Source organism: Oncorhynchus clarkii, chromosome 14 (genome assembly GCF_045791955.1).
Source record: "Oncorhynchus clarkii lewisi isolate Uvic-CL-2024 chromosome 14, UVic_Ocla_1.0, whole genome shotgun sequence".
NCBI classification, from domain to species: Eukaryota; Metazoa; Chordata; class Actinopteri; order Salmoniformes; family Salmonidae; genus Oncorhynchus; species Oncorhynchus clarkii.
The window spans coordinates 18841230-18865524 of NC_092160.1; the positions used below are offsets into that span (position 1 = coordinate 18841230).

Below are 24295 nucleotides of genomic sequence, written 5' to 3' on the forward strand. Positions count from 1 at the left end.
GTTAGGTCTCATTTTATCTCAACACCCCTTGAACAATCAGGGTTTTAAAAGGCTCTGGTTGGAGCATCATAGAGTTTTAAAATACAGAACCTAGTTCTTAGCTTCTGTTTCCTTGCCTGGAAAATACATAAAACACACATCTTATTTTTCCTCTGGTGCGTTCGATGGAGAGCTTGCTAGTCTAGTGTTGACATTGCAGCTGCTAATATACAAAATATAGTCCTCAAGGGTAGCATAGGCCTGTATAAGAGAGGAGAGGGATTATATCAATCAATAATGGTGTGTGTGGAGGCCTCCCGGGTGGCGCAGTGGTTAAGGGCGCTGTACTGCAGCGCCAGCTGTGCCATCAGAGTCCCTGGGTTCGCGCCCAGGCTCTGTCGTAACCGGACGCGTCCGTGGGGCGACGCACAATTGGCCTAGCGTCGTCCGGGTTAGGGAGGGATTGGTCGGTAGGGATCTCCTTGTCTCATCGCGCACCAGCGACTCCTGTGGCGGGCCGGGCGCAGTGCGCGCTAGCCAAGGTTGCCGGGTGCACGGTGTAGGCTGGCTTCCGGGTTGGACGCACGCTGTGTTAAGAAGCAGTACGGCTGGTTGGGTTGTGTATCGGAGGACGCATTCAACCTTCGTCTCTCCCGAGCCCGTACGGGAGTTGTAGCAATGAGACAAGATAGTAGCTACTACAACAATTGGATACCACGAAATTGGGGAGAAAAAGGGGTAATTTAAATTTTAAAAAAAATTATAATAATAATTGTGTATGCATGCGTCCCTAGGTTTGCATACAAATATAGGCACAAGATTGAGTATGCCCCTATATTACAAGCAGAAACACCCACACCCACTGTGACTGATATGGATCACTCTCAGGTATCTTAATTCTAGTGCATCACTACAGATGACGGATATGCATCACTCTCAGGTATCATCTAGTGTAAAACCACAGATTGTAACAGTTGAAGAATTGGTATGTAAAAAACAGCTACACTAGAATATGTTGCAACCCGTCAGTCAAGACTGCAATCTCCTCTCTCCACCACCTGATCTCAATTCTCTCTCTCCATGTCTCTTCAAGAGGGCCTTCAAAGAGACGTAACCCACAGCAACAGCCCTAAACATTGGGCCTGAGGAATAAACACAAAACCTCCTTTGTACATATGTCAATAACAGAGCTGGGCTGAGATGGAGATACCCTGACAGATCACATAGATTGGAGGTTGAAAAGAGCAAATAGGGGTAGCTAGTTTCAGACCAGCTGACGGTGACTATTCCACCACCTGCCCCAATGACACTGTATGTGAAAATGCCTGACATGCATCATTAAAGTGCACAGAATAAACCATTGGTGGTGAATGAGGCAAGTCACTATGTGATGACAGCTACATGAACAAAACAGTTACAGCTATGCAAGCCACTATAACACAACAGGGTGCACACCATTTAGCAACAGAAAATGTTTTACAACGAAAATGAGAGTTCAAGTTCAGGTAGTCCCTCCCGGTTTTGTCCATTTTCTTCTGTTAGGTTTTGACCCAGACAGTATGAGACAGTAAAAGCATGTGACTTGTGTGCGCAGTGTGACCCATCCGGGCTTCTAGCGTCCTACCATCACTGCCAATGCCGCGGGCGACCACTACGTCCGGCGAGGGCGTCTGTCTGGAGCGTGAGCCGAATGAGTCCAGGCTGTCGAAGGAGTCCTCTCGGCCGTGGCGAGGCGGGGAGAGTGAGTCGCTACGCTCCGAGTCCCAGCAGTCGATGTAGCCGCTGTCCCGTATGCTGCGTTGGGGGCTCTCCATGTCCTCCGCCTCCTTTGACACACAAATGCACAAGCATGCAAATTTATGCACACACACACACGTCAATGTAAAAAGACTGTGTTGAGATCATCCCAATACCCCCTCCAATCTGGATCCCTCCTTCACCATGATTCCTCCAACACGGACAAGTACATTCACTTCCTCTTTCCAATTCTAATTGATATTCTACTTCTGTCTCTGTGTTTTAAGCTGCACAGTGTAACCCTGTCTGTGGCTTCTCTAGTTTCCAGGGTTGAGGAAAGACTTTTCCTTCCCGTCTGCCGGAGGAACCTCCTGGACCAGCCCCGTTTCTCTTTCCCCCTCCCCCTCATGGCTGACACCTACCACCTCTTTCTCCCTCTCCACTGCCCCTTCTCTTTTCCTCAAACCCTCCTGTCCCTCTCTCTCCCCTTCCTCTACTCCTCTCTCCTGCTCCCTTCCACTCCCCCTCTCCATCCCTCCCACACTATCCCTTTCTCCACCCACCCCAACCCATTTTCCCCCCTTACCCTCCAATCTACTCCGTCTTTCAATTCCTCAGACCTATTCCCTGTGCCAGATCCTGAGTGAAGGAGGATGCCGGGGTCCTACTTGGCTGACCTCATGGTGGGTGGGGGGGATGTGGGGTACAATGGCTGGCTTTGAGTGGCAACTCTAGGGGAGGGGTATTCCTGATAGGGTTCATAGGATTGATCCGTCCAAAGCTGAAGCCTCAGCTCGGACAACAGCAGTGGACCTGAAGCTAATGGGTGTGCAGGTTTTGGTTCCTGCCCAGCATTAATACACCTCCTGTATTGCGTGTAACAGGAATTCATAAACCTATTGAATATCTCTCTCACTTTAAGTCACTATCATTACCTTTTGTTAAGTGGAGATGTGGCCCTGTTATTCTGGACTATACAGACATCTGGGAAAGCATTCTAGGTTAAGTGGTCATTTCTCATTTATAGAGAATAATAGTGGGAGAATGGAATAAATGGAAGAGGAGTGACCTCACGCTCAGAACGGTTGCTACAGCTACATCCCTATATGTCCCTGGGGGGCTGTAAAAAGCCATAGTCCAGGTGACACACACTGGTTCTGGGGGTTGAAGGCCTGAGATCATCCCTGGACAAAGAGAGAGGTGGGAATGGGGGGGGAGAAAGAGGAAAGAGAGCATTCTCTTCTAGGGATGACTCCATGAGGGGAAGGGGAGAGATAAAGGATGGAGTAGTGAAAGCATCAGTGCACCCCGAGGGGAGTTTGCGTCTTAACATCCTTACGTTTGCCAAAGAAAATATATGCTTAGGTTGGACAGTCCCTTCTAGTCTAACGTTCCTAATAGTACAGCCACCTAACAACTGCAAAACTACTTTGAACAACTACAAAGACGTAAAAATAAACCACCCTTCCAGGAATTGAACCCCCAACCTTGTCATTGCTATCACTAGGATACAACAAACTGAGCCATGTCAAAGCCTTACATCTATCCCTGTACACACCTTTCGCATCTGTGATAGCAGGCCTTCAAACTCCTTCAGGTCCAGTGTGGGCGCGTTGTAGGAGGTGCAGCTGTTGGCAGCCCGGCCCAGCCAGTATATGGTAATCAGAACCTGTGGAGGAATCATTACAGCAGGAAGAGGATTTTAGAGCCAGTATCAACAAGACAAGGTATTAACGTCAGTCTGTAACATTAAATTTAGTGGTAGATCATTGCCAATTGACCCACCCGCACAGTCAACCAACTTTTGGGCTAACTAATTCCCAGTGGTCTCATACCCCAAGCTTGTGCACAAGTTGTGTAATACATTATGCAAGACTGCTAGCACATGATACATTAGCTTATTTGATAATTAGCAAAGTTGCTTGATAAATGCTTTACGGGCCCAATATCCCACTTTTCCCCCAAAAAAACTGACCAAACTAACGGTTTGCTTACTGAGTAAACCTGGCAAAATGCCATTGCAAAATCAACCTGTGTTGATATGGGTAAAGTTAACATACTGTAAGCCACAAACGAAATTCTTGACAGCTCCAAGGTATGCTTCATAACGCTAATACTAACCGACAGCAACACAAGCATTCTCAGCCACCTGAGAGCAATCAGAGAATTCCACATTTCACACAGTATGTCTATGTGATAGATGCCAGCTATGGCACACTGTACCCATTAGCTAGCAAAATTATACCATCTCTCAAAGAGGAACATTGGGCTAATTTATATAAAATAAAAATATTGCTAACTCAGACATGTGCTGCAGACACATTGAGGTACTGTACTGACACATTAAATATTCCGGATACATTCTGGACATATCGTTTTGCCATGCGGTTTGTGCAGCGACCGTACCACACACAATTGATACTACACACAATTGCTCCACAGTTGTTCTTCCCCAATTGCATCAATTCAATGTACTATTCTCCCTTGAGTGTTAGTTTGATGTCAAGTCCAGTCATACAAACTAAATCACCCTCCTTTCCACTTGCCTTCAATTTGTAAGAGTTTCAACAAAGAGGCCACCAATAGGGTTCACTTCCTGATATATTTGGTCCACTCTTTTCCCTATCACTATAATAAGCTAGCCAGGAGTTTCTGTACAACAAAAGACCTAGCCCTTGTCCTGGCCAATATGAACACACAGCTAGCTTTCTCGCTCTCTTTACCATTGCCGCGTGGGTAAAGGTTGTTTTACTATGCTAGCATAGCCCTGACAGCTAATTTACCATGCCAACTTCATCTACCATCTCATGTCCCTATATGTAGCTAGGCCACTGTGTGGACACAGCACTCTTGCTACTGTGGCCATATGGAGATCACACAGGCTCTTTTATGTTGCAAGAACAAGCTGATAGATTGTCTGCTTTGTTTTGTGATATCAAAGTCATTAAGGATCTAGGGGTATTCCTTTGATAAAACAGATTACAGGTTTTCTTGGGTGGTTTGCGTAATGTGTGGTACACAGTAATTGTAAGCCCTCTTTTCAGATGACAATCTAGGCTACAAAACAAAAACTAAACATACTTCACCCACAATGCACATCCAGTGCACTGAATCTAGAAGGCAAACAATACTATTCACATTCAATCACAAGCACCCACACTACCATTTAGCATGACAAATGTACACAAAGTGAATTCAGGTAGGTAGCCTGACTGGGATTCAAACTTGGATACTTGCAACTTTCAGTACAACACCTGTCTGTCAAACAGCAAGGGGCTGGAACCTCTTGATAAGGTCATTAGGTGCTGTTCTAAGGACGGAAAACGTTTGTGTCAATAAATAGCCTAGACAGGGTATAAATGTTCATACTACTCATGCTCTGTTTGTGGAATATACAGTAGGTTCTACAACTGTTGCAATGATAAATTAAACAGCATACCTAACCTGGCTAAACATGTTGTAGCCACACCTTTGCAAACACCCTTGTGACAGCATGTCACACTGAAAGTATACACCACAAACTAATCCTGCAACATCTTAAAGACCTGAGGTCATGCCCTCTGCACGTCTGTCTCCGCCTCACTTTACAGTGCCCGTCTTCTCTGATAGTTTCACTGGACCAGTCACCTGACAAAATGTGTTCCTTCCGGACGGGACAATAACCTCTTTGTGCCACAAGTGTGTACACAGGCCTGATTGGTGTCACAGTTTTGCCCCAGCCCCAGCCCCAGCTAACACACCTGACTCCAATAATCACCTAATCATGATCTTCAGTTTAAAATGCAATTTGATTAAATCAGCTGTGTTTGCTAGGGATGGAGAAAAAGTGTGCCACCAATCAGGCCCTCGAGGACTGGAGTTGCCCACCCCTGTAGTTTGCATGAGCACACACACCTTCACAGCAGCAGCAGTTCTATACCTACAGAACCAAAATGCCAAACAATATTTTCTCCAAAACATACCTACGTCATAGCTTGATTCAGTTTAACAATCCATGAGGCCAGCAGAATTCCATTCAGTCAAGCATGATAGTCCCTTTTCCTAGCCAAGTTTGAGCTGCGTTTACAAAACAGTACAAAATACTCCACCTATCTAATTTTTTCAGTTTGATGGTGCTCTGAGTCTCAGCAATTTTTTTATTTTTATAATTGAATGCTGTTGCTGCAGTTTGCTACAATGAAAAGGCTACAATCGACAGCAGCACTAGGCTAGCTCACTCTACAGCTGTTGGGAGTTTATGGGACGTTCTCATGCAGTGCAGACTGAGTCTAATGCAGCGTTTCAGTGTCCCTCTGCTAAAACAGCTGTGGGGCTAGAGCTGGAGGCAGCCTTGGCTGAGTATAGTCACATATGTTAGACAGAGCACGCTATAGCAAGCCAAGTCAGGTAGAGAGCTCACTGCAGAGGATGACAAACGCACTATGCTAGCTCGCTAGCTCCTCTTAAAGCAGCAGAGACAGGAGATAGACGGAGGGAGAAAGAGAGGGGTTCATGGGATGGACTGACTAAGGGAGAGAGATTTTCAGAGATGGAGAAAAGAACGACAGAAAGAATGACAAAAAAATACAAAACACAGCCAGAGACAGAGACCAACCCATAGACACGAGGACATAACAGATTACCAGGCAGACCAACCCATAGACACGAGGACATAACAGATTACCAGGCAGACCAACCCATAGACACGAGGACATAACAGATTACCAGACAGACCAACCCATAGACACGAGGACATAACAGATTACCAGGCAGACCAACCCATAGACACGAGGACATAACAGATTACCAGACAGACCAACCCATAGACACGAGGACATAACAGATTACCAGGCAGACCAACCCATAGACACGAGGACATAACAGATTACCAGACAGACAAACAATATAGAGAGGTGTCACTTACATTCTTGAGTTTCCTACTGCAGTCGGCAACCCTGCTAGGAAGAGAGAGAGAGAGAGACGAGGAGAATCATAGGTTCCAGGTTAGAGAGTGGTCAAATGAGCTGCACCTACTCCACACTGTAGTTATGGAATGACATACAAATGGAAAAACCGATCTGGACTGAGAGGGAGGGAGGAGGAAGAAAGTGAGAGTGGGAGAGAGAGAGGGGAAGGGAGAGAGAAAGAGAGAAGTAGAGGGGGACAAAGAGAGAGCGAGAGTAGTTGCAAGAGAGAAAATATTAGTCTCTTCAAACTCTCCAGCCTGACCCTGTTGCTGCAGCCTCAAGGTTGTTTGACCCCGTTGCTTCAGCCTCAAGGTTGTTTGACCCCGTTGCTTCAGCCTCAAGGTTGTTTGACCCCGTTGCTTCAGCCTCAAGGTTGTTTGACCCCGTTGCTTCAGCCTCAAGGTTGTTTGACCCCGTTGCTTCAGCCTCAAGGTTGTTTGGATGCTTTTCTTTGTTCAAGAGCCTCTAGGCAATAGTAGGGCAAGGACAAATTATTGTTTAATGTCTTTCTCTGACACACAAATGGACACACGCACAGAGACAAACAGACACAAACACAAAGGCAGGCATGTTTGCCTTCCATTCTCTCACTAACATATTTCTCATCAAACTAAATAAGCACTCAACCATGTGTCAGAATGGTGACATATTGAACTATATCTACAGGTCCCGTGTCGGTCTGGTGTGTGCATGCGTGTGAGCATGTGTGATTCCATGTGTGTGTAGGTGAGCTGACCTAAGGCTACACTTGATACTTTACTCACACAGTAGTCAGCAGAGATCATAGGTCAGCCTAGTGGGCTTGTTCAGCTCCCACACAACATTCCATGTCATAATGACCTTTACAGGTGACCCAGGAGTTAAGAGTGTTACAGACCTACTCCTACAAGAGTGGGATTATTATGGAATAGTCAATCAAATGACTCAAGTCCAGATCGTTAGTAGGTGGAAGCTTATTCATTTACATGTCAATCTGCTTGTTCATACCTAATCCTTATGTTACCAGGTTGGCTGAGAACACTCTCTTTAACGACCTAGATTTGCAGAGAGTTGCAGGAGAAAGGAGAAGGTTTAAATTAGAAGCTGAGAATGACTTGGTAGCCAAGGCACCAGGGATAACATCCCATACTCTTGCGACAAGTGCTGTGGGATCATGTAAATTCACTAATCCTTATAATATATGGATCAGTTCATGCTTGCCTGTTTTGAGGTTGAGGTGATTTGTAGATTTCTGTGCTTGCAACTAACCCTGTCAGATCCAATGACTAATAGAAAGGCTCTATAGCAATTAGAATATATTTTGAAGATATTCTGTTTGTTCCCATTTCTGGCAGCTTTGATAAGGAGACATAAAGTTGATTATTTTCACTTTGTACATGACCTCCCCTTGAGAGCACCACATTTGTTAGTTGGCAACAGGATACTAACACACTTCATGACCAAAAGTATGTGCTTGTAAAACATCTCATTCCAAAATCATGGGCATTAATATGGAGTTGGTCCTCCCTTTGCTGCTAGAACAGCCTTCACCTTTCTGGTAAGGCTTTCCACTTGATGTTGGAACATTGCTTCTGGGACTTGCTTCCATTCAGCATTAGTGAGGTCAAGCACTGATGTTAGGCGATTAGGATTGGCTCGCAGTCTGTGTTCCAATTCATCCAAAAGGTATTTGATGGAGTTGAAGTCAGGGCTCTGTGCAGGCCAATCAAGTTCTTCCACACCGATCTCAACAAACCATTTCTGTATGGACCTCGTCTAGAATGTCATTGTATGCTGCAGCGTTAAGATTTCCCTTCACTGGAACTAAGGGGCCTAGCACGAACCATGAAAAACAGCCACAGACCATTATTCCTTCGGGCAGGTAGCGTTCTCCTGGCATCCGCCAAGCCTAACTTCGTCCATCGGACTGCCAGATGGTAAAGGGGCGAGCTTTACACCACTCCAGCCGACGATTGGCATCACACATGGTGATCTTAGGCTTGTGTGTGGCTGCTCGGCCATGGAAACCCATTTCATGAAGCTCCAGACAAACATTTATTTTGCTGACGTTGCTTCCACAGGCAGTTTGGAACTCGGTAGTGAGTGTTGTAACTGAGGACAGACGATTTTTACACGCTTCTGCACTCGTCAGTTCTGTTCTGTGAGCTTGTGCGGCCTACCACTTCGTGGCTCAGCCGTTGTTGCTCCTAGACTTTTCCACTTTACAATAACAGCACTTACAGTTGACCGGGGTAGTTCTAGCAGGGCAGACATTTGACCAACTGACTTGTTGGAAAGACTGCCATGTTGAAAGTCACTGAGCTCTTAAAAGTTAAGACATTCTACTGTCAATGTTTGTGTATGGAGAATGCATGGCTTTTGCTCAATTTTATACACCTGTCAGCAACGGGTGTGGCTGAAATAGCCAATAGCCAAATCCAATCATTTGAAGGGGTGGCCACATCATTTGTGTATATATAGCTAGTGTAGCTGATCCAGCAGAAAGGGCCAAATGAGGGCCAAAGACCAAATGAAAGTTAAAGAAAGAGCGAGAAATACAGTAGATAGGTGACTCCAAGTCAGTTTCAGCGTCAGTTTCTCCACCTCCCTTTCCTTCAACAGAATGGCCCTGTGTCATTTCACCTTCATCTCCTCCCTCTGTCCTTCCTCCTCTCCTCTAGCTTGACTAAATAGACAGGTCTCTTTTCTCTACGCTACCTTGATTACTTACATAACCACATCTAAAGGCTGCCTGAGAAAGAAGGCAATTCAGATTCCACTAGGTATTAGATCACTGTGATATCAACTGTACTCTCTTCCCTCCCTCTCTCACACTCTTGCTGTTACTCTCTCTCTCCCCCCCTCTCTCTCTCCTTTTTGGAAACCGAAATGGATCGGTTTCCATCAACAGATGGTACAGAGGACATATTTCAGGCCTCAGCTCATTGTTTGTCTGTTTATACTACAGGTCGACCGATTATGATTTTTCAACGCCGATACCGATTATTGGAAGACCCAAAAAAAGCAGATACCAATTAATCGGGCGATTTAAAAACATTTTTTTTTTAAATAATGACAATTACAACAATACTGAATGAACACTTATTTTAACTTAATATAATACATTAATAAAATCAATTTAGCCTCAAATAAAATCAAACATGTTCAATTTGGTTTAAATAATGCAAAAAAGTGTTGGAGAAGAAAGTAAGAGTGCAATATGTGCGATGTAAAAAAGCGAACGTTTAGTTCCTTGCTCAGAACATGAGAACATATGAAAGATGGTGGTTCCTTTTAACAGGAGTCTTCAATATTTCCAGGTAAGAAGTTTTAGGTTGTAGTTATTATAGGAATTATAGGACAATCTCTCTATACGATTTGTATTTCATCTACAGTCGTATGAAAAAGTTTGGGCACCCCTGACAATTTCCATGATTTATAAATAATATATAAATAATTGGGTGTTTGGATCAGCAATTTCATTTTGATCTATCAAATAACTGATGGACACAGTACGATTTCAGTAGTGAAATGAGGTGTATTGGATTAACAGAAAATGTGCAATATGCATCAAAACAAAATTAGACAGGTGCATAAATTTGGGCACCCCAATAGAAAAATCACATCAAAATTTAGTAGAGCCTCCCTTTGCTAAAATAACAGCCTCTAGACGCTTTCCATAGCCTCTAAAGAGTGTCTGGATTCTGGATGAAGGTATTTTGGACCATTCCTCCTTGCAAAACATCTCCAGTTCAGTTAGGTTTGATGGTTGCCGAGCATGGACAGCCCGCTTCAAATCATCCCACAGATACTCAATGATATTCAGGTCTGGGGACTGGGATGGCCATTCCAGAACATTGCACTTGTTCCTTTGCATAAATGCCCGGGTAGATTTTGAGCAGTGTTTTGGGTCGTTGTCTTGTTGAAATATCCAGCCCCGGCATAACTTCAACTTTGTGACTGATTCTTCAACATTATTCCCAAGAATCTGCTGATATTGAGTGGAATCCATGCGACCCTCAACTTTAACCTCTAGTAACTCCCCACCCCGGGTCCGGGAGCGTAATCGTCGACTGACACTAATTAGCATAACGCAACGGACATAAATATTCCTAGAAAATATTCCTATTCATGAAAATCACAAGTGAAATATATTGAGACACAGCTTAGCCTTTTGTTAATCACCCTGTCATCTCAGATTTTCAAAAATATGCTTTACAGCCAAAGCTAGACAAGCATTTCTGTAAGTTTATCGATAGCCTAGCATAGCATTTTGTCCAGCTAGCAGCAGGTAACTTGGTCATGGAAATCAGAAAAGCAATCAAATTAAATCGTTTACCTTTGATGAGCTTCGGATGTTTTCACTCACGAGATTCCCAGTTAGATAGCCAATGTTCCTTTTTTCCAAAAATATTATTTTTGTAGATGAAATAGCTCTGTTTGTTCTTCACGTTTGGCTGAGAATTCGCCCGGAAATTGCAGTCACGAAAACGCCGAAAAATATTCCAAATTAGCTCCATAATATTGACAGAAACATGGCAAACGTTGTTTATAATCGATCCTCAAGGTGTTTTTCAAATATCTATTCGATATATCCACCGGGACAATTGATTTTTCAGTAGGACCGATTGGAATAATGGCTACCTCTGTATTTTACGCGAGAATCACTCAGAGCCATCAGGTGACCAATTGCGCAATGTAGCCGCTTACGGGTATTCTTCAACATAAATGCGTAAAACTACGTCACAATTCTGTAGACACCTTGGGGAATACAGAGAAAAAGTAATCTGGTTGATAGCCCATTCACTGCTCAATAGGGACGCATTGGAACGCAGAGCTTTCAAAACATGAGACACTTCCAGATTGGATTTTTCTCAGGCTTACGCCTGCAATATCAGTTCTGTTATACTCACAGACAATATTTTTACAGTTTTGGAAACTTTAGAGTGTTTTCTATCCTAAGCTGTCAATTATATGCATATTCTAGCATCTTGTCCTTACAAAATATCCCGTTCACTACGGGAACTTTATTTTTCCATGAATGAAAATACTGCCCCCTAGTCACAAAACAAGCCTGATGGAACCCCCACCAAATTTTTACTGTGGATAGCAAGTGTTTTTCTTGGAACGCTGTGTTCTTTTGCCGCCATGCATAACATCCCTTGTTATGACCAAATAACTCAATCTTTGTTTCATCAATCCACAGCACTTTATTCCAAAATGAAGCTGGCTTGTCCAAATGTGCGTTTGCATACCTCAAGCGACTCTGTTTGTGGCGTGTGTGTAGAAAAGGCTTCTTCCGCATCACTCTCCCATACAGCTTCTCCTTGTGCAAAGTGCGCTGAATTGTTGAACGATGCACAGTGACACCATCTCAGCAGGATGATGTTGTAGCTCTTTGGAGGTGGTCTGTGGGCTGTTTTTGACCGTTCTCCCATCCTCGTCTTTGCCTCTCCGATATTTTACTTGGCCTGCCACTTCTGGCCTTTACAAGAACTGTGCCTGTGATCTTCCATTTCCTCACTATGTTCCTCACAGTGGACACTGACAGCTTAAATCTCTGCGATAGCTTTTTGTAGCCTTCCTCTAAACCATAATGTTGAACAAACTTTGTTTTCAGGTCATTTGAGAGTTGTTTTGAGGCCCCCATGTTGCCACTCTTCAGAGGAGAGTCAAAGAGAACAACAACTTGCAATTGGCCACCTTAAATACCTTTTCTCATGATTGGATGCACTTGTCTATGAAGTTCAAGGCTTAATGAGCTCACCAAACCAATTGTGTGTTCCAATTAATCTGTGCTAAGTAGTTCAAATCAACAGAATGACAAGGGTGCCCACATTTTTACAAAGCCTATTGTTCACATCTGATTGAATTTCATACAACGTATAATTGCTACACTAAAAATCTTTGTCTGGACAATACCCCAGTACGCCGCTTTTATTCGAAAATGAATGGCATGCCACTGTGATCATTTTCTGTGACGACATGGTAAATTATTATGCAGCCTCAGAGGGGTGCCCAAACTTTTTCATACGACTGTACCTTTGACTATTGGATGTTCTTATAGGCACTTTAGTATTGCCAGTGTAACAGTATAGCTTCCGTCCCTCTCCTCGCCCCTACCTGGGCTCGAACCAGGAACACATCGACAACAGCCACCCTCGAAGCAGCGTTACCCATGCAGAGCAAGGGGAACAACCACTCCAAGTCTCAGAGCGAATTACGTTTGAAACGCTACTAGCGAGCACCCCGCTAACTAGCTAGCCATTTCACATTGGTTACACCAGCTTAATCTCAAAAATTGATATGCTTGAAGTCATAAACAGCTCAATGCTTGAAGCACAGTGACGAGCTGCTGGAAAAACGCACGTAAGTGCTGTTTGAATGAATGCTTATGAGCCTGCTGGTGCCTACCATCGCTCAGTCAGACTGCTCTATCAAATCGTAGACTTAGTAATAACATAATAACACTCAGAAATACGAGCCTTAGGTCATTAATATGGTCGAATCCGGAAACTATCATCAAAAACAAGACATTTATTCTTTCAGTGAAATAGGGAACCGTTCCGTATTTTATCTAACAGGTGGCATCCATAAGTCTAAATATTCCTGTTACATACAACCTTCAATGTTATGTCATAATTACGTAAAATTCTGGCTAATTAGGTGGCTCAAACTGTTGCATATACACTGACTCTGCGTGCAATGAACGCAAGAGAAGTGACACAATTTCACCTGGTTTATATTGCCTGCTAACCTGGATTTATTTTAGCAAAATATGCAGGTTTAAAAATATATACTTGTGTATTGATTTTAACAAAGGCATTGATGTTTATGGTTAGGTACAGTCGCGCAACGATTGTGCATTTTTCGCAAATGCGCTTTTGTTAAATCATCCCCCGTTTGGCGAAGTTGGCTGTCTTTGTAAGGAAGAAATAGTCTTCACAGAGAGCCTGGTTAGCAGGTAATATTAACTAAATATGCAGGTTTAAAAATATATACTTGTGTATTGATTTTAAGAAAGGCATTGATGTTTATGGTTAGGTACACATTGGAGCAAGACAGTCCTTTTTCGCGAATACGCACCGCATCGATTATATGCAACGCAGGACACGCTAGATAAACTAGTAATATCATCAACCATGTGTAGTTAAAAGTGATTATGATTGATTGTTTTTTTATAAGATAAGTTTAATGCTAGCTAGCAACTTACCTTGGCTTTTTACTGCATTCGCGTAACAGGCAGTCTCCTCGTGGAGTGCAATGTCATCAGGTGGTTAGAGTTTTGGACTAGTTAACTGTAAGGTTGCAAGATTGAATCCCCGAGCTGACAAGGTAAAACTCTGTTGTTCTGCCCCTGAACAAGGCAGTTAACCCACTGTTCCTAGGCCGTCAATGAAAATAAGAACGTGTTCTTAACTGACTTGCCTAGTTAAATAAAGGATAAATAAAGGTGTAAATTTTTTTTATACAAAAAATTATTATTATTATTTTTTTTTAAATCGGCCAAATCGGTGTCCAAAAATACCGATTTCCGAATGTTATGAAAACTTGAAATCGGCCCTAATTAATCGTCCATTCCGATTAAATCGGTTGACCTCTACTTTATACACCCCCACCCAAATCTGTTTTCTAGATCTGAAGACACCTGTCATACCGTGAACACTAGGTAGTGTGGCAGGAGAAAAGGGTATGGCTGCACACTAAATCTAAGACGGTGACAAGGGCATATAAGTGGCAGTTTGAGGTTTATCGGTTATTTTAATGCATACACAGCATGCACACACACTTCCCTTAGGCCACACCTGAACTCTTCAAGGCATCATATGTCATGATAGAACCAGTCGAGCCACCCCCAAGACATGTTAAGTTTGACATTGCTCCATCTCTCCTTCTCTCTGTCTCTCTAGTGCTCTCCCCGTCTCCCTCTCCCCCCCGTCTCTCTCCCCCGTCTCTCTCCCCCGTCTCTCTCTCCCTCTCCCCCCCCCCCCCCCCGTCTCTCTCCCCGTCGTCTCCCCCCCGTCCCCCCGTCTCTCTCCCCGTCGTCGTCCCCCCCCGTCCCCCCGTCTCCCTCCCCGTCGTCTCCCCCCCCCGTCCCCCCGTCTCCCTCCCCGTCCCCCCCCCCCCGTCTCCCTCCCCATCTCCCCCCCCCCCGTCTCTCTCCCCGTCTCCCCCCCCCCCCGTCTCCCTCCCCCCGTCTCTCTCCCCGTCTCCCTCTCCCCCCCGTCTCTCTCCCCCCCCCCGTCTCTCTCCCCATCTCCCTCTCCCCCCCGTCTCTCTCCCCCCCCCCCCCCCCGTCTCTCTCCCCGTCTCCCTCCCTCCCCATCTCCCTCTCCCCCCCGTCTCCCCCCCGTCGTCTCTCCCCCCCCCCCTCCCTCTCCCCCCCGTCTCCCTCTCCCCCCGTCTCCCTCTCCCCCCGTCTCCCTCTCCGTCTGCCTCCCTCTCCGTCTGCCTCCCTCTCCGTCTGCCTCCCTCCCTCTCCCCCTCTCCGTCTGCCTCCCTCCCTCTCCCCCTCTCCGTCTGCCTCCCTCTCCCCCTCTCCGTCTGCCTCCCTCTCCCCCTCTCCGTCTGCCTCCCTCTCCCCCCAGTCTCCCTCTCCCCCTCCCCCCAGTCTCCCTCTCCGTCTGCCTCCCTCTCCGTCTGCCTCCCTCTCCGTCTGCCTCCCTCTCCGTCTGCCTCCCTCTCCGTCTGCCTCCCTCTCCGTCTGCCTCCCTCTCCGTCTGCCTCCCTCTCCCCCTCTCCGTCTGCCTCCCTCTCCGTCTGCCTCCCTCTCCCCCTCCCCCCAGTCTCCCTCTCCGTCTGCCTCCCTCTCCGTCTGCCTCCCTCTCCCCCTCCCCCCAGTCTCCCTCTCCGTCTGCCTCCCTCTCCGTCTGCCTCCCTCTCCGTCTGCCTCCCTCTCCCCCTCCCCCCAGTCTCCCTCTCCGTCTGCCTCCCTCTCCGTCTGCCTCCCTCTACGTCTGCCTCCCTCTACGTCTGCCTCCCTCTACGTCTGCCTCCCTCTACGTCTGCCTCCCTCTACGTCTGCCTCCCTCTACGTCTGCCTCCCTCTACGTCTGCCTCCCTCTACGTCTGCCTCCCTCTACGTCTGCCTCCCTCTACGTCTGCCTCCCTCTACGTCTGCCTCCCTCTACGTCTGCCTCCCTCTACGTCTGCCTCCCTCTACGTCTGCCTCCCTCTACGTCTGCCTCCCTCTACGTCTGCCTCCCTCTACGTCTGCCTCCCTCTACGTCTGCCTCCCTCTACGTCTGCCTCCCTCTACGTCTGCCTCCCTCTACGTCTGCCTCCCTCTACGTCTGCCTCCCTCTCCGTCTGCCTCCCTCTCCGTCTGCCTCCCTCTCCGTCTGCCTCCCTCTCCGTCTGCCTCCCTCTCCGTCTGCCTCCCTCTCCGTCTGCCTCCCTCTCCCCCTCTCCGTCTGCCTCCCTCTCCCCCTCTCCGTCTGCCTCCCTCTCCGTCTGCCTCCCTCTCCGTCTGCCTCCCTCTACGTCTGCCTCCCTCTACGTCTGCCTCCCTCTACGTCTGCCTCCCTCTACGTCTGCCTCCCTCTACGTCTGCCTCCCTCTACGTCTGCCTCCCTCTACGTCTGCCTCCCTCTACGTCTGCCTCCCTCTACGTCTGCCTCCCTCTACGTCTGCCTCCCTCTACGTCTGCCTCCCTCTACGTCTGCCTCCCTCTACGTCTGCCTCCCTCTACGTCTGCCTCCCTCTACGTCTGCCTCCCTCTACGTCTGCCTCCCTCTACGTCTGCCTCCCTCTACGTCTGCCTCCCTCTACGTCTGCCTCCCTCTACGTCTGCCTCCCTCTACGTCTGCCTCCCTCTCCGTCTGCCTCCCTCTCCCCCTCTCCGTCTGCCTCCCTCTCCCCCTCTCCGTCTGCCTCCCTCTCCCCGTCTGCCTCCCTCTCCCCCTCCCCCCAGTCTCCCTCTCCGTCTGCCTCCCTCTCCGTCTGCCTCCCTCTCCGTCTGCCTCCCTCTCCCCGTCTGCCTCCCTCTCCCCCTCCCCCCAGTCTCCCTCTCCGTCTGCCTCCCTCTCCGTCTGCCTCCCTCTCCGTCTGCCTCCCTCTCCGTCTGCCTCCCTCTCCCTCCGTCTCCCTCCCCACCTCCATCCCCATCTCCGTCTCTCCCTCAGTCTCTCTCTCGCTACTGACAGAGTACTTCTGGCACCAGGACAGTTGGGGGGAAACACCCAGTCACCTAGCAACAGCTACAACATCACAATCTCTGGATATAGCATACTGTAATATTTTGTCAATGACCAGTTGTACCTAACAGATACTGCTTTGTTATGTTGCATACAGTAGAGTCACACTTCCACTGAACTGTCTTCCCGAGAGCTATTAATTACTGTACTGTTGAAATAGCAGACACACAGTGATGTAGAAAGACAAGCAAATGGATGGAAATAGATCAAACACATGGATGAAAATACAAAGACGGACAGACAGGGAGATGGATACAGAGATACAGTTGAAATTGGAAGTTTACATACACTTAGGTTGGAGTCATTAAAACTCGTTTTTCAACCACTCCACAAATGTCTTGTTAACAAACAAGTCGGTTAGGACATCTACTTTGTGCATGACACAAGTCATTTTTCCAACAATTGTTTACAGACAGATTATTTAACTTATAATTCACTGTATCACAATTCCAGTGGGTCAGACGTTTACATACACTGAGTTGACCGTGCCTTTAAACAGCTTGGAAAATTCCAGAACATTATGTCTTGGCTTTAGAAGCTTCTGATAGGCTAATTGACATATTTTGAGTCAATTGGAGGTGTACCTGTGGATGTATTTCAAGGCCTACCTTCAAACTCAGTGCCTCTTTAATTGACATCATGGGAAAATCAAAAGAAATCAGCCAAGACCTCAGAAAAAAAACTGTAGACCTCCACAAATCTGGTTCATCCTTGGGAGCAATTTCCAAACGCCTGAAGGTACCACGTTCATCTGTACAAACAATAATACGCAAGTATAAACATCATGGGACCACGCAGCCGTCATACCGCTCAGGAAGGAGACGCGTTCTGTCTCCTAGAGATGAATGTAATTTGGTGCAAAAAGTGCAAATCAATCCCAGAACAACAGCAAAGAACCTTGTGAAGATGCTGGAGGAAACCGGTAAAAAACGATCTATATCCACAGTAAAACGAGTCCTATATCGACATAACCTGAAAGACCGCTCAGCAAGAAAGAAGGAACTGCTCCAAAACCGCCATAAAGCCAGATAACGGTTTGCAACTACACATGGGGACAAAGATCGTACTTTTTGGAGAAATGTCCTCTGGTCTGATGAAACAAAAATAGAATTGTTTGGCCAATGACCATTGTTATGTTTGGAGGAAAAAGGGGGATGCTTGCAAGCCGAAGAACACCATACCAACCGTGAAGCATGGGGGTGGCAGCATCATGTTGTGGGGGTGCTTTGCTGCAGGAGGGACTGGTGCATTTCACAAAATAGATGGCATCAAGAGGTAGGAAAAATATGGATATATTGAAGCAACATCTCAAGACATCAGTCAGGAAATTAAAGCTTGGTCGCAAATGGGTCTTCCAAATGGACAATGACCCCAAGCATACTTCCAAAGTTGTGGCAAAATGGCTTAAGGACAACAAAGTTAAGGTATTGGAGCTGAGTTGAAATGTATTTGGCTCAGATGTATGTAAACTTCCGACTTCAACTGTATAGACAGGCAGACAGGCAGGCAGGCAGGCTGAAAGACAGGCAGGCTGAAAGACAGACAGAACAACTGTTCAACCACCCTACTGACCACCTACTGGACAGTGAGCCAACCAGCCAGTCAACCAGCCAGACAGACAGGGAAGCAGGTGTGTGTGATGTCTTACTTGGCGTTGGGGCGTGTGGAGATGTCCTGCAGGTCCCCAGGGTCAAACAGCTGAGAGCCCTTCAGTCCCAGCTCCTCACAGCCACGCAGGAACACACTCAGGTTGTCCTGAAGGGAGAGAGAAGACAGAATATTACTTAGAGAGGACATAATCACATCAGACGCCATAAAGTGCTTTGAAAGACTGGTCATGGCTCCCATCAACACCATTATGCCAGAAACCCTAGAACCACATTCATCTGTACAAACAATATTACGCAAGTTTAAACACCATGGGACCACGCAGCCATCATACCGCTCAGGAAGGAGACACGTTCTGTCTCCTAGAGATGAACGTAATCAATCCCAGAACAACAGCAAAGGACCTTGTGAAGATGCTGGAGGAAACAGGTACAAAAGTATCTATATCCACAGTAAAACGAGTCCTTTATCGACATAACCTGAAAGGCCGCTCAGCAAGGAATAAGCCACTGCTCCAGAACCGCCATAAAAAAGCCAGACTACGGTTTGCAACTGCACATGGGGACAAAGATCGTACCAAAGTACGTTAATCTCGAGAAGACAGAACGCGTCTCCTTCCTGAGCGGTATGACGGCTGCGTGGTCCCATGGTGTTTATACTTGCGTAATATTGTTTGTACAGATGAACGTGGTACCTTCAGGCGTTTGAATTTGCTCCCAAGGATGAACCAGGTGTTGGTCTTGGCTGATTTCATTTGGTTTTCCCATGATGTCAAGCAGAGAGGCACTGAGTTTAAATGTAGGCCTTGAAATACACCCACCGGCACACCTCCAATTGACTCAAATTATGTCAATTAGCCTATCAGATGCTTCTAAAGCCATGACATCATTTTCTGGAAATTCCCAAGCTGTTTATAGGCGAAGTCAACTTAGTGTATGTATGTAAACTTCACTGGAATGTGATTCAGTGAATTATAAGTTAAATTATCTGTTTTTAAACAATTGTTGGGAAAATGACGTGTCATGCACAAAGTAGATGTCCTAACAGACTTGCCAAAGCTATAGTTTGTTAACCTCTCTGGGATATGTGGGATGGTAGCATCCCACTTGGCCAAAAGCCTGAGAAAATGCAGAGCGCCAAATTCAAATAAATTCCTATAAAAATCTAACTTTCATGAAATCACACGTAAGATACCAAATTAAAGCTACACGTGTTGTGAATCCAGCCAACATGTCAGATTTCAAAAAGGCTTTTCGGGCGAAAGCAAATGATGCTATTATCGGAGCATAGCACCCTAGTAAACAAAACGGATGGCACTGTGATAGACTGCATCCAATTTATTGAGTAGGGTATTGGAGGCTATTTTGTAAATGACATCGCCGAAGTCGAGGATCGGTAGGATGGTCAGTTTTATGAGGGTATGTTTGGCAGCATGAGTGAAGGATGCTTTGTTGCGAAATAGGAAGCCAATTCTAGATTTAACTTTGGATTGGAGATGTTTGATGTGAGTCTGGAAGGAGAGTTTACAGTCTAACCAGACACCTAGGTATTTGTAGTTGTCCACATATTTCAGAACCGTCCAGAGTAGTGATGCTGGACGGGCGGGCAGGTGCAGGCAGCGATCGGTTGAAGAGCATGCATTTAGTTTTACTTGTATTTAAGAGCAGTTGGAGGCCATGGAAGGAGAGTTGTATGGCATTTAAGCTCGTCTGGAGGGTTGTTAACATCGTGTCCAAAGAGGGGCCAGAAGTATACAGAATGGTGTCGTCTGCGTAGAGGTGGATCAGAGACTCACCAGCAGCAAGAGTGACGTCATTGCTGTATACAGAGAAGAGAGTCGGGCCTAAGAATTGAAACCTGTGGCACCCCCATAGAGACTGCCAGAGGCCCGGACAACAGGCCCTCCGATTTGACACACTGAACTCTATCAGAGAAGTAGTTTGTGAACCAGGCGAGAAAATCATTTGAGAAACTAAGGCTGTCGAGTCTGCCGATGAGGATGTGGTGATTGACAGAGTCAAAAGCCTTGGCCAGGTCAATGAATACGGCTGCACAGTATTGTTTATCATCGATGGCGGTTAAGATATTGTTTAGGCCCTTGAGTGTGGCTGAGGTGCACCCATGACCAGCTCTGAAACCAGATTGCATAGCGGAGAAGGTACGGTGGGATTCGAAATGGTCGGTAATCTGTTTGTTGACTTGGCTTTTGAAGACCTTAGAAAGGCAGGGTAGGATAGATATAGGTCTGTAGCAGTTTGGGTTTAGAGTGTCACCCCCTTTGAAGAGGGGGATGACCGCAGCTGCTTTCCAATCTTTGGGAATCTCAGATGACACGAAAGAGATGTTGAACAGGCTTGTAATAGGGGTTGCAACAATTTTGGCAGATCATTTTAGAAAGAAAGAAAGGTTGTCTAGCCCAGCTGATTTGTCAGGGTCCAGATTTTGCAGCTCTTTCAGAATATCAGCTGACTGGATTTGTGAGGAGAAATGGGGAAGGCTTGGGCGAGTTGCTGTGGGGGGTACAGTGCTGTTGACCAGAGTAGGGGTAGCCAGGTGGAAAGCATGGCCAGCCGTAGAAAAATGCTTATTGAAATTCTCAATTATAGTGGATTTATCGGTGGTGACAGTGTTTCCTATCCTCAGTGCAGTGGGCAGCTGGGAGGTGTTCTTATTCTCCATGGACTTTACAGTGTCCCAGAACTTTTTTGAGTTTGTGTTGCAGGAAGCAAATTTCTGCTTGAAAAAGCTAGCCTTGGCTTTTCTAACTGCCTGTGTATATTGGTTTCTAACTTCCCTGAAAAGTTGCATATCTTGGGGGCTGTTCGATGCTAATGCAGAACACCATAGGATGTTTTTGTGTTGGTTACCCTCTCTGGGATAGGGGGACGCAAATGTCCCACTTGGCCAATTGCCAGGGAAAATGCAGAGCGCCAGATTCAAATAAAATACTATAAAACTCAAACTTTCATTAAATCACACATGTAAGATACTCAATTAAAGCTACACTCATTGTGATTACAGCCTACATGTCAGATTTCAAAAAGGCTTTTCGGCGAAAGCATAAGAAGCTATTATCTGATGATAGCACAGCAGTAAACGTCACTACAAAATATCTCAAAAGTTACTTGTAAACTTTGCCAAAACATTTCAAAATACTTTTGTAATACAACTTTAGGTATTTTTAAACGTTAGTAAATCGATCTGTTTTCAATAGAGGACGAGAGGAAACTAATGCTACTTTTCAAGTCTTGGCCAACTCTCAACAGCATTACCCTTTTCCAGGATGCACAAAGGAATAACCTCAACCAAATTCTAAAGACTGTTGACATCCAGTGGAAGCGGTAGGAACTGCAAACAACTGCCTAAAAAATATTGTTTCCCCATGAGAACCCAATGAACAGACCGTGACCTCAAAAATAAAGAATTCTGAATGGTTAGTCCTTGGGGTTTTGCCTGCTACATAAGTTCTGTTATACTCACAGACATGATTCAAACAGTTTTAGAAACTTCAGAGTGTTTTATATCCGAATATACTAATAATATCTTATATTGAGTAGCAGGAAGTTGAAATTGGGCACGCTATTTATCCAAAAGTGAAAATGCTACCCCCTATCCCAAAGAGGTTTTAAGGGCAGTCAGGTATAGAGAGAACCAAGGGCTATATCTGTTCCTGGTTCTAAATTTCTTGAATGGGGCATGCTTATTTAAGATGGAGGAAGGCATTTAAAAAAAAATAACTAGGCATCCTCTACTGACGGGATGAGATCAATATCCTTCCAGGATACCCCGGCCAGGTCGATTAAGTGTTTCAGGGTGCGTTTGACAGTGATGAGTGGAGGTCGCTTGACCGCTGACCCATTACGGATGCAGGCAATGAGGCAGTGATCGCTGAGATCTTGGTTGAAAACAGCAGAGGTGTATTTAGAGGGCAAGTTGGTTAGGATGATATCTATGAGGGTGCCTGTTTACAGCTTTGGGGTGTGCAGGGTGAATATGTCATCTGTCATACAATAATTTGGTAAAAAGCCAATTTGACATTTGCTCAGTACATTGTTATCACTGAGGAAATATACGAGTCTGCTGTTAATGATAATACAAAGGATTTTCCCAAGGTTTCTGTTAACGCATAACCCACGGTAGTTATTGGGGTCAAATTTGTCTCCACTTTGTGGATTGGGTGATCAGTCCTTGGTTCCAGATATTGGGGAAGATGCCAGAGCTAAGGATGATGTTAAAGAGTTTTAGTATAGCCAATTGGAATTTGTGGTCTGTATATTTGATAATTTCATTAAGGACATTTAGGCCTTTTGGGTCGGAGGGTTAGTTATTCAATGTAATTGGAGATTCCAGTGGGTTCTTGTATTCTTTAATAGTTGACTAAGATTTATATGTGTTTTTGATATTCGTTCTTTGTTATAGGGCCAAAAAGATTGGAGAGTTGGTTCATATTAGAATGACAGGGATTTTGCTGTGATCTGATAGGGGTGTGAGCGGGTTGACTGACTGTGAACGCTCTGAGAGACTTGGGGCCAGTGGTAGTCTACAGTACTACTGCCAAGAGATGAGCTATAGGTATACCTACCGTCCCCTCGAAGCCTACCATTGATTATGTACATACCCAGCGTGTGTGACAGAGCTGTAGGAGTTTTTTGTTGGTTATGTTGACGTAGTTGTGCCGAGGGGGGCATATGGGGGGGGGGAATGCTTTCACCTCCAGGTATTTGTCCCCCTGTGTGCTGAGGGAGTCAGGTTCTTGTCCAGTTCTGGCATTTAGGTCGCCACAGACTAGTACATACCCCTGGGCCTGGAAATTATTGATTCTCCCCTCCTTGGATATTCCAGGATGAGATAGTGAAGGCTGTGTGTTCAATAAAGTGTGGTTTGGCCTCAGACCAGTAAGTGTGAGCAGAGCATCTGGTACATGCCATTGGCTTGGGCTAGTGTAAGAGTTGGGTGTCTCTCTCTCTCAGAGCTTGCCAGGTGTCCTGCAGTCCTTTGTTCTGTCAGTGCAACCTGACCCTGCTAAGGCTCCTGTCCCCTTCTCTTCTCCAGTTCCCAGCCTCTTTCTCTTCTCTCCCGTTCTCCCTCTCTCTGGATTTTCTCACTGTGCTAAGCGCCCCCCCCCCCCGGGCTTCCTGTACGTTTGGGAGAGTCCCATCTCTGCTTCCCTGAAGAGGACACCCCACCCATAAAAACACACACACACACACACACACACACACACACACACACACACACACACACACACACACACACACACACACACACACACACACACACACACACACACACACACACACACACACACACACACACACACACACACACACACACACACACACACACAGAGGGTGTGACTGAATATTGCTCTGCCGGCAGGATATGTAAAAGACAAAATCAACAAATCAGCACTGCATACACACTGATAAAAACTATTGACATGCATTTCAAGGTCTACAAGGTTTTGTTCTTCCCATCTATATGTTTATCATAGCGGACTTTGTTTTATAACTTAGGACAGTTGACACTCACCACGACATCCTTTATCATAAAGTTGGTTGGACCTCTCTAAAAACACACAGGTCACGTCATTATTCTATTTTTGTTTATACATTTTTGTTTTATCTACCAATTTACTTATAATTGTTGAAATGTTGAAACTCAGATTACAACACTAGATCACAGGGTTGGTTAATGCTGGAGACTCCACGTGTATCCACAGAGTTCGGTAAATCTGCTTTTTCCTAACAGGCCCCTATCATGTGGAATAATCTCCAAGTAACGTTTCATTTGGATATGTTGTTGTCTCTGGGTCAGTTTAGGAGAAAGGCTAGGGATATTTGTATTTAT

General features: G+C 45.8%; 1 protein-coding gene across 7 annotated transcripts in view; it reads right to left on the bottom strand.

Annotated features, from left to right (window-relative positions):
• LOC139366376 (LIM and calponin homology domains-containing protein 1-like) overlaps positions 1 to 24295 on the bottom strand; it is a 166252-nt gene that overhangs the window by 68293 nt on the left and 73664 nt on the right. For 5 of the 7 annotated variants that reach the window (XM_071103801.1, XM_071103798.1, XM_071103800.1 and 2 more), the window contains exons 4-7: positions 18486 to 18592; positions 6620 to 6653; positions 3275 to 3385; positions 1604 to 1805 (exon numbers count right to left, since the gene is read on the bottom strand). In XM_071103801.1, the coding sequence (XP_070959902.1) occupies positions 1604 to 1805; positions 3275 to 3385; positions 6620 to 6653; positions 18486 to 18592 (454 nt within the window). The remainder of the gene's footprint in view (positions 1 to 1603; positions 1806 to 3274; positions 3386 to 6619; positions 6654 to 18485; positions 18593 to 24295) is intronic. The other 2 variants (XM_071103799.1, XM_071103796.1) reach the window with 1 other exon arrangement.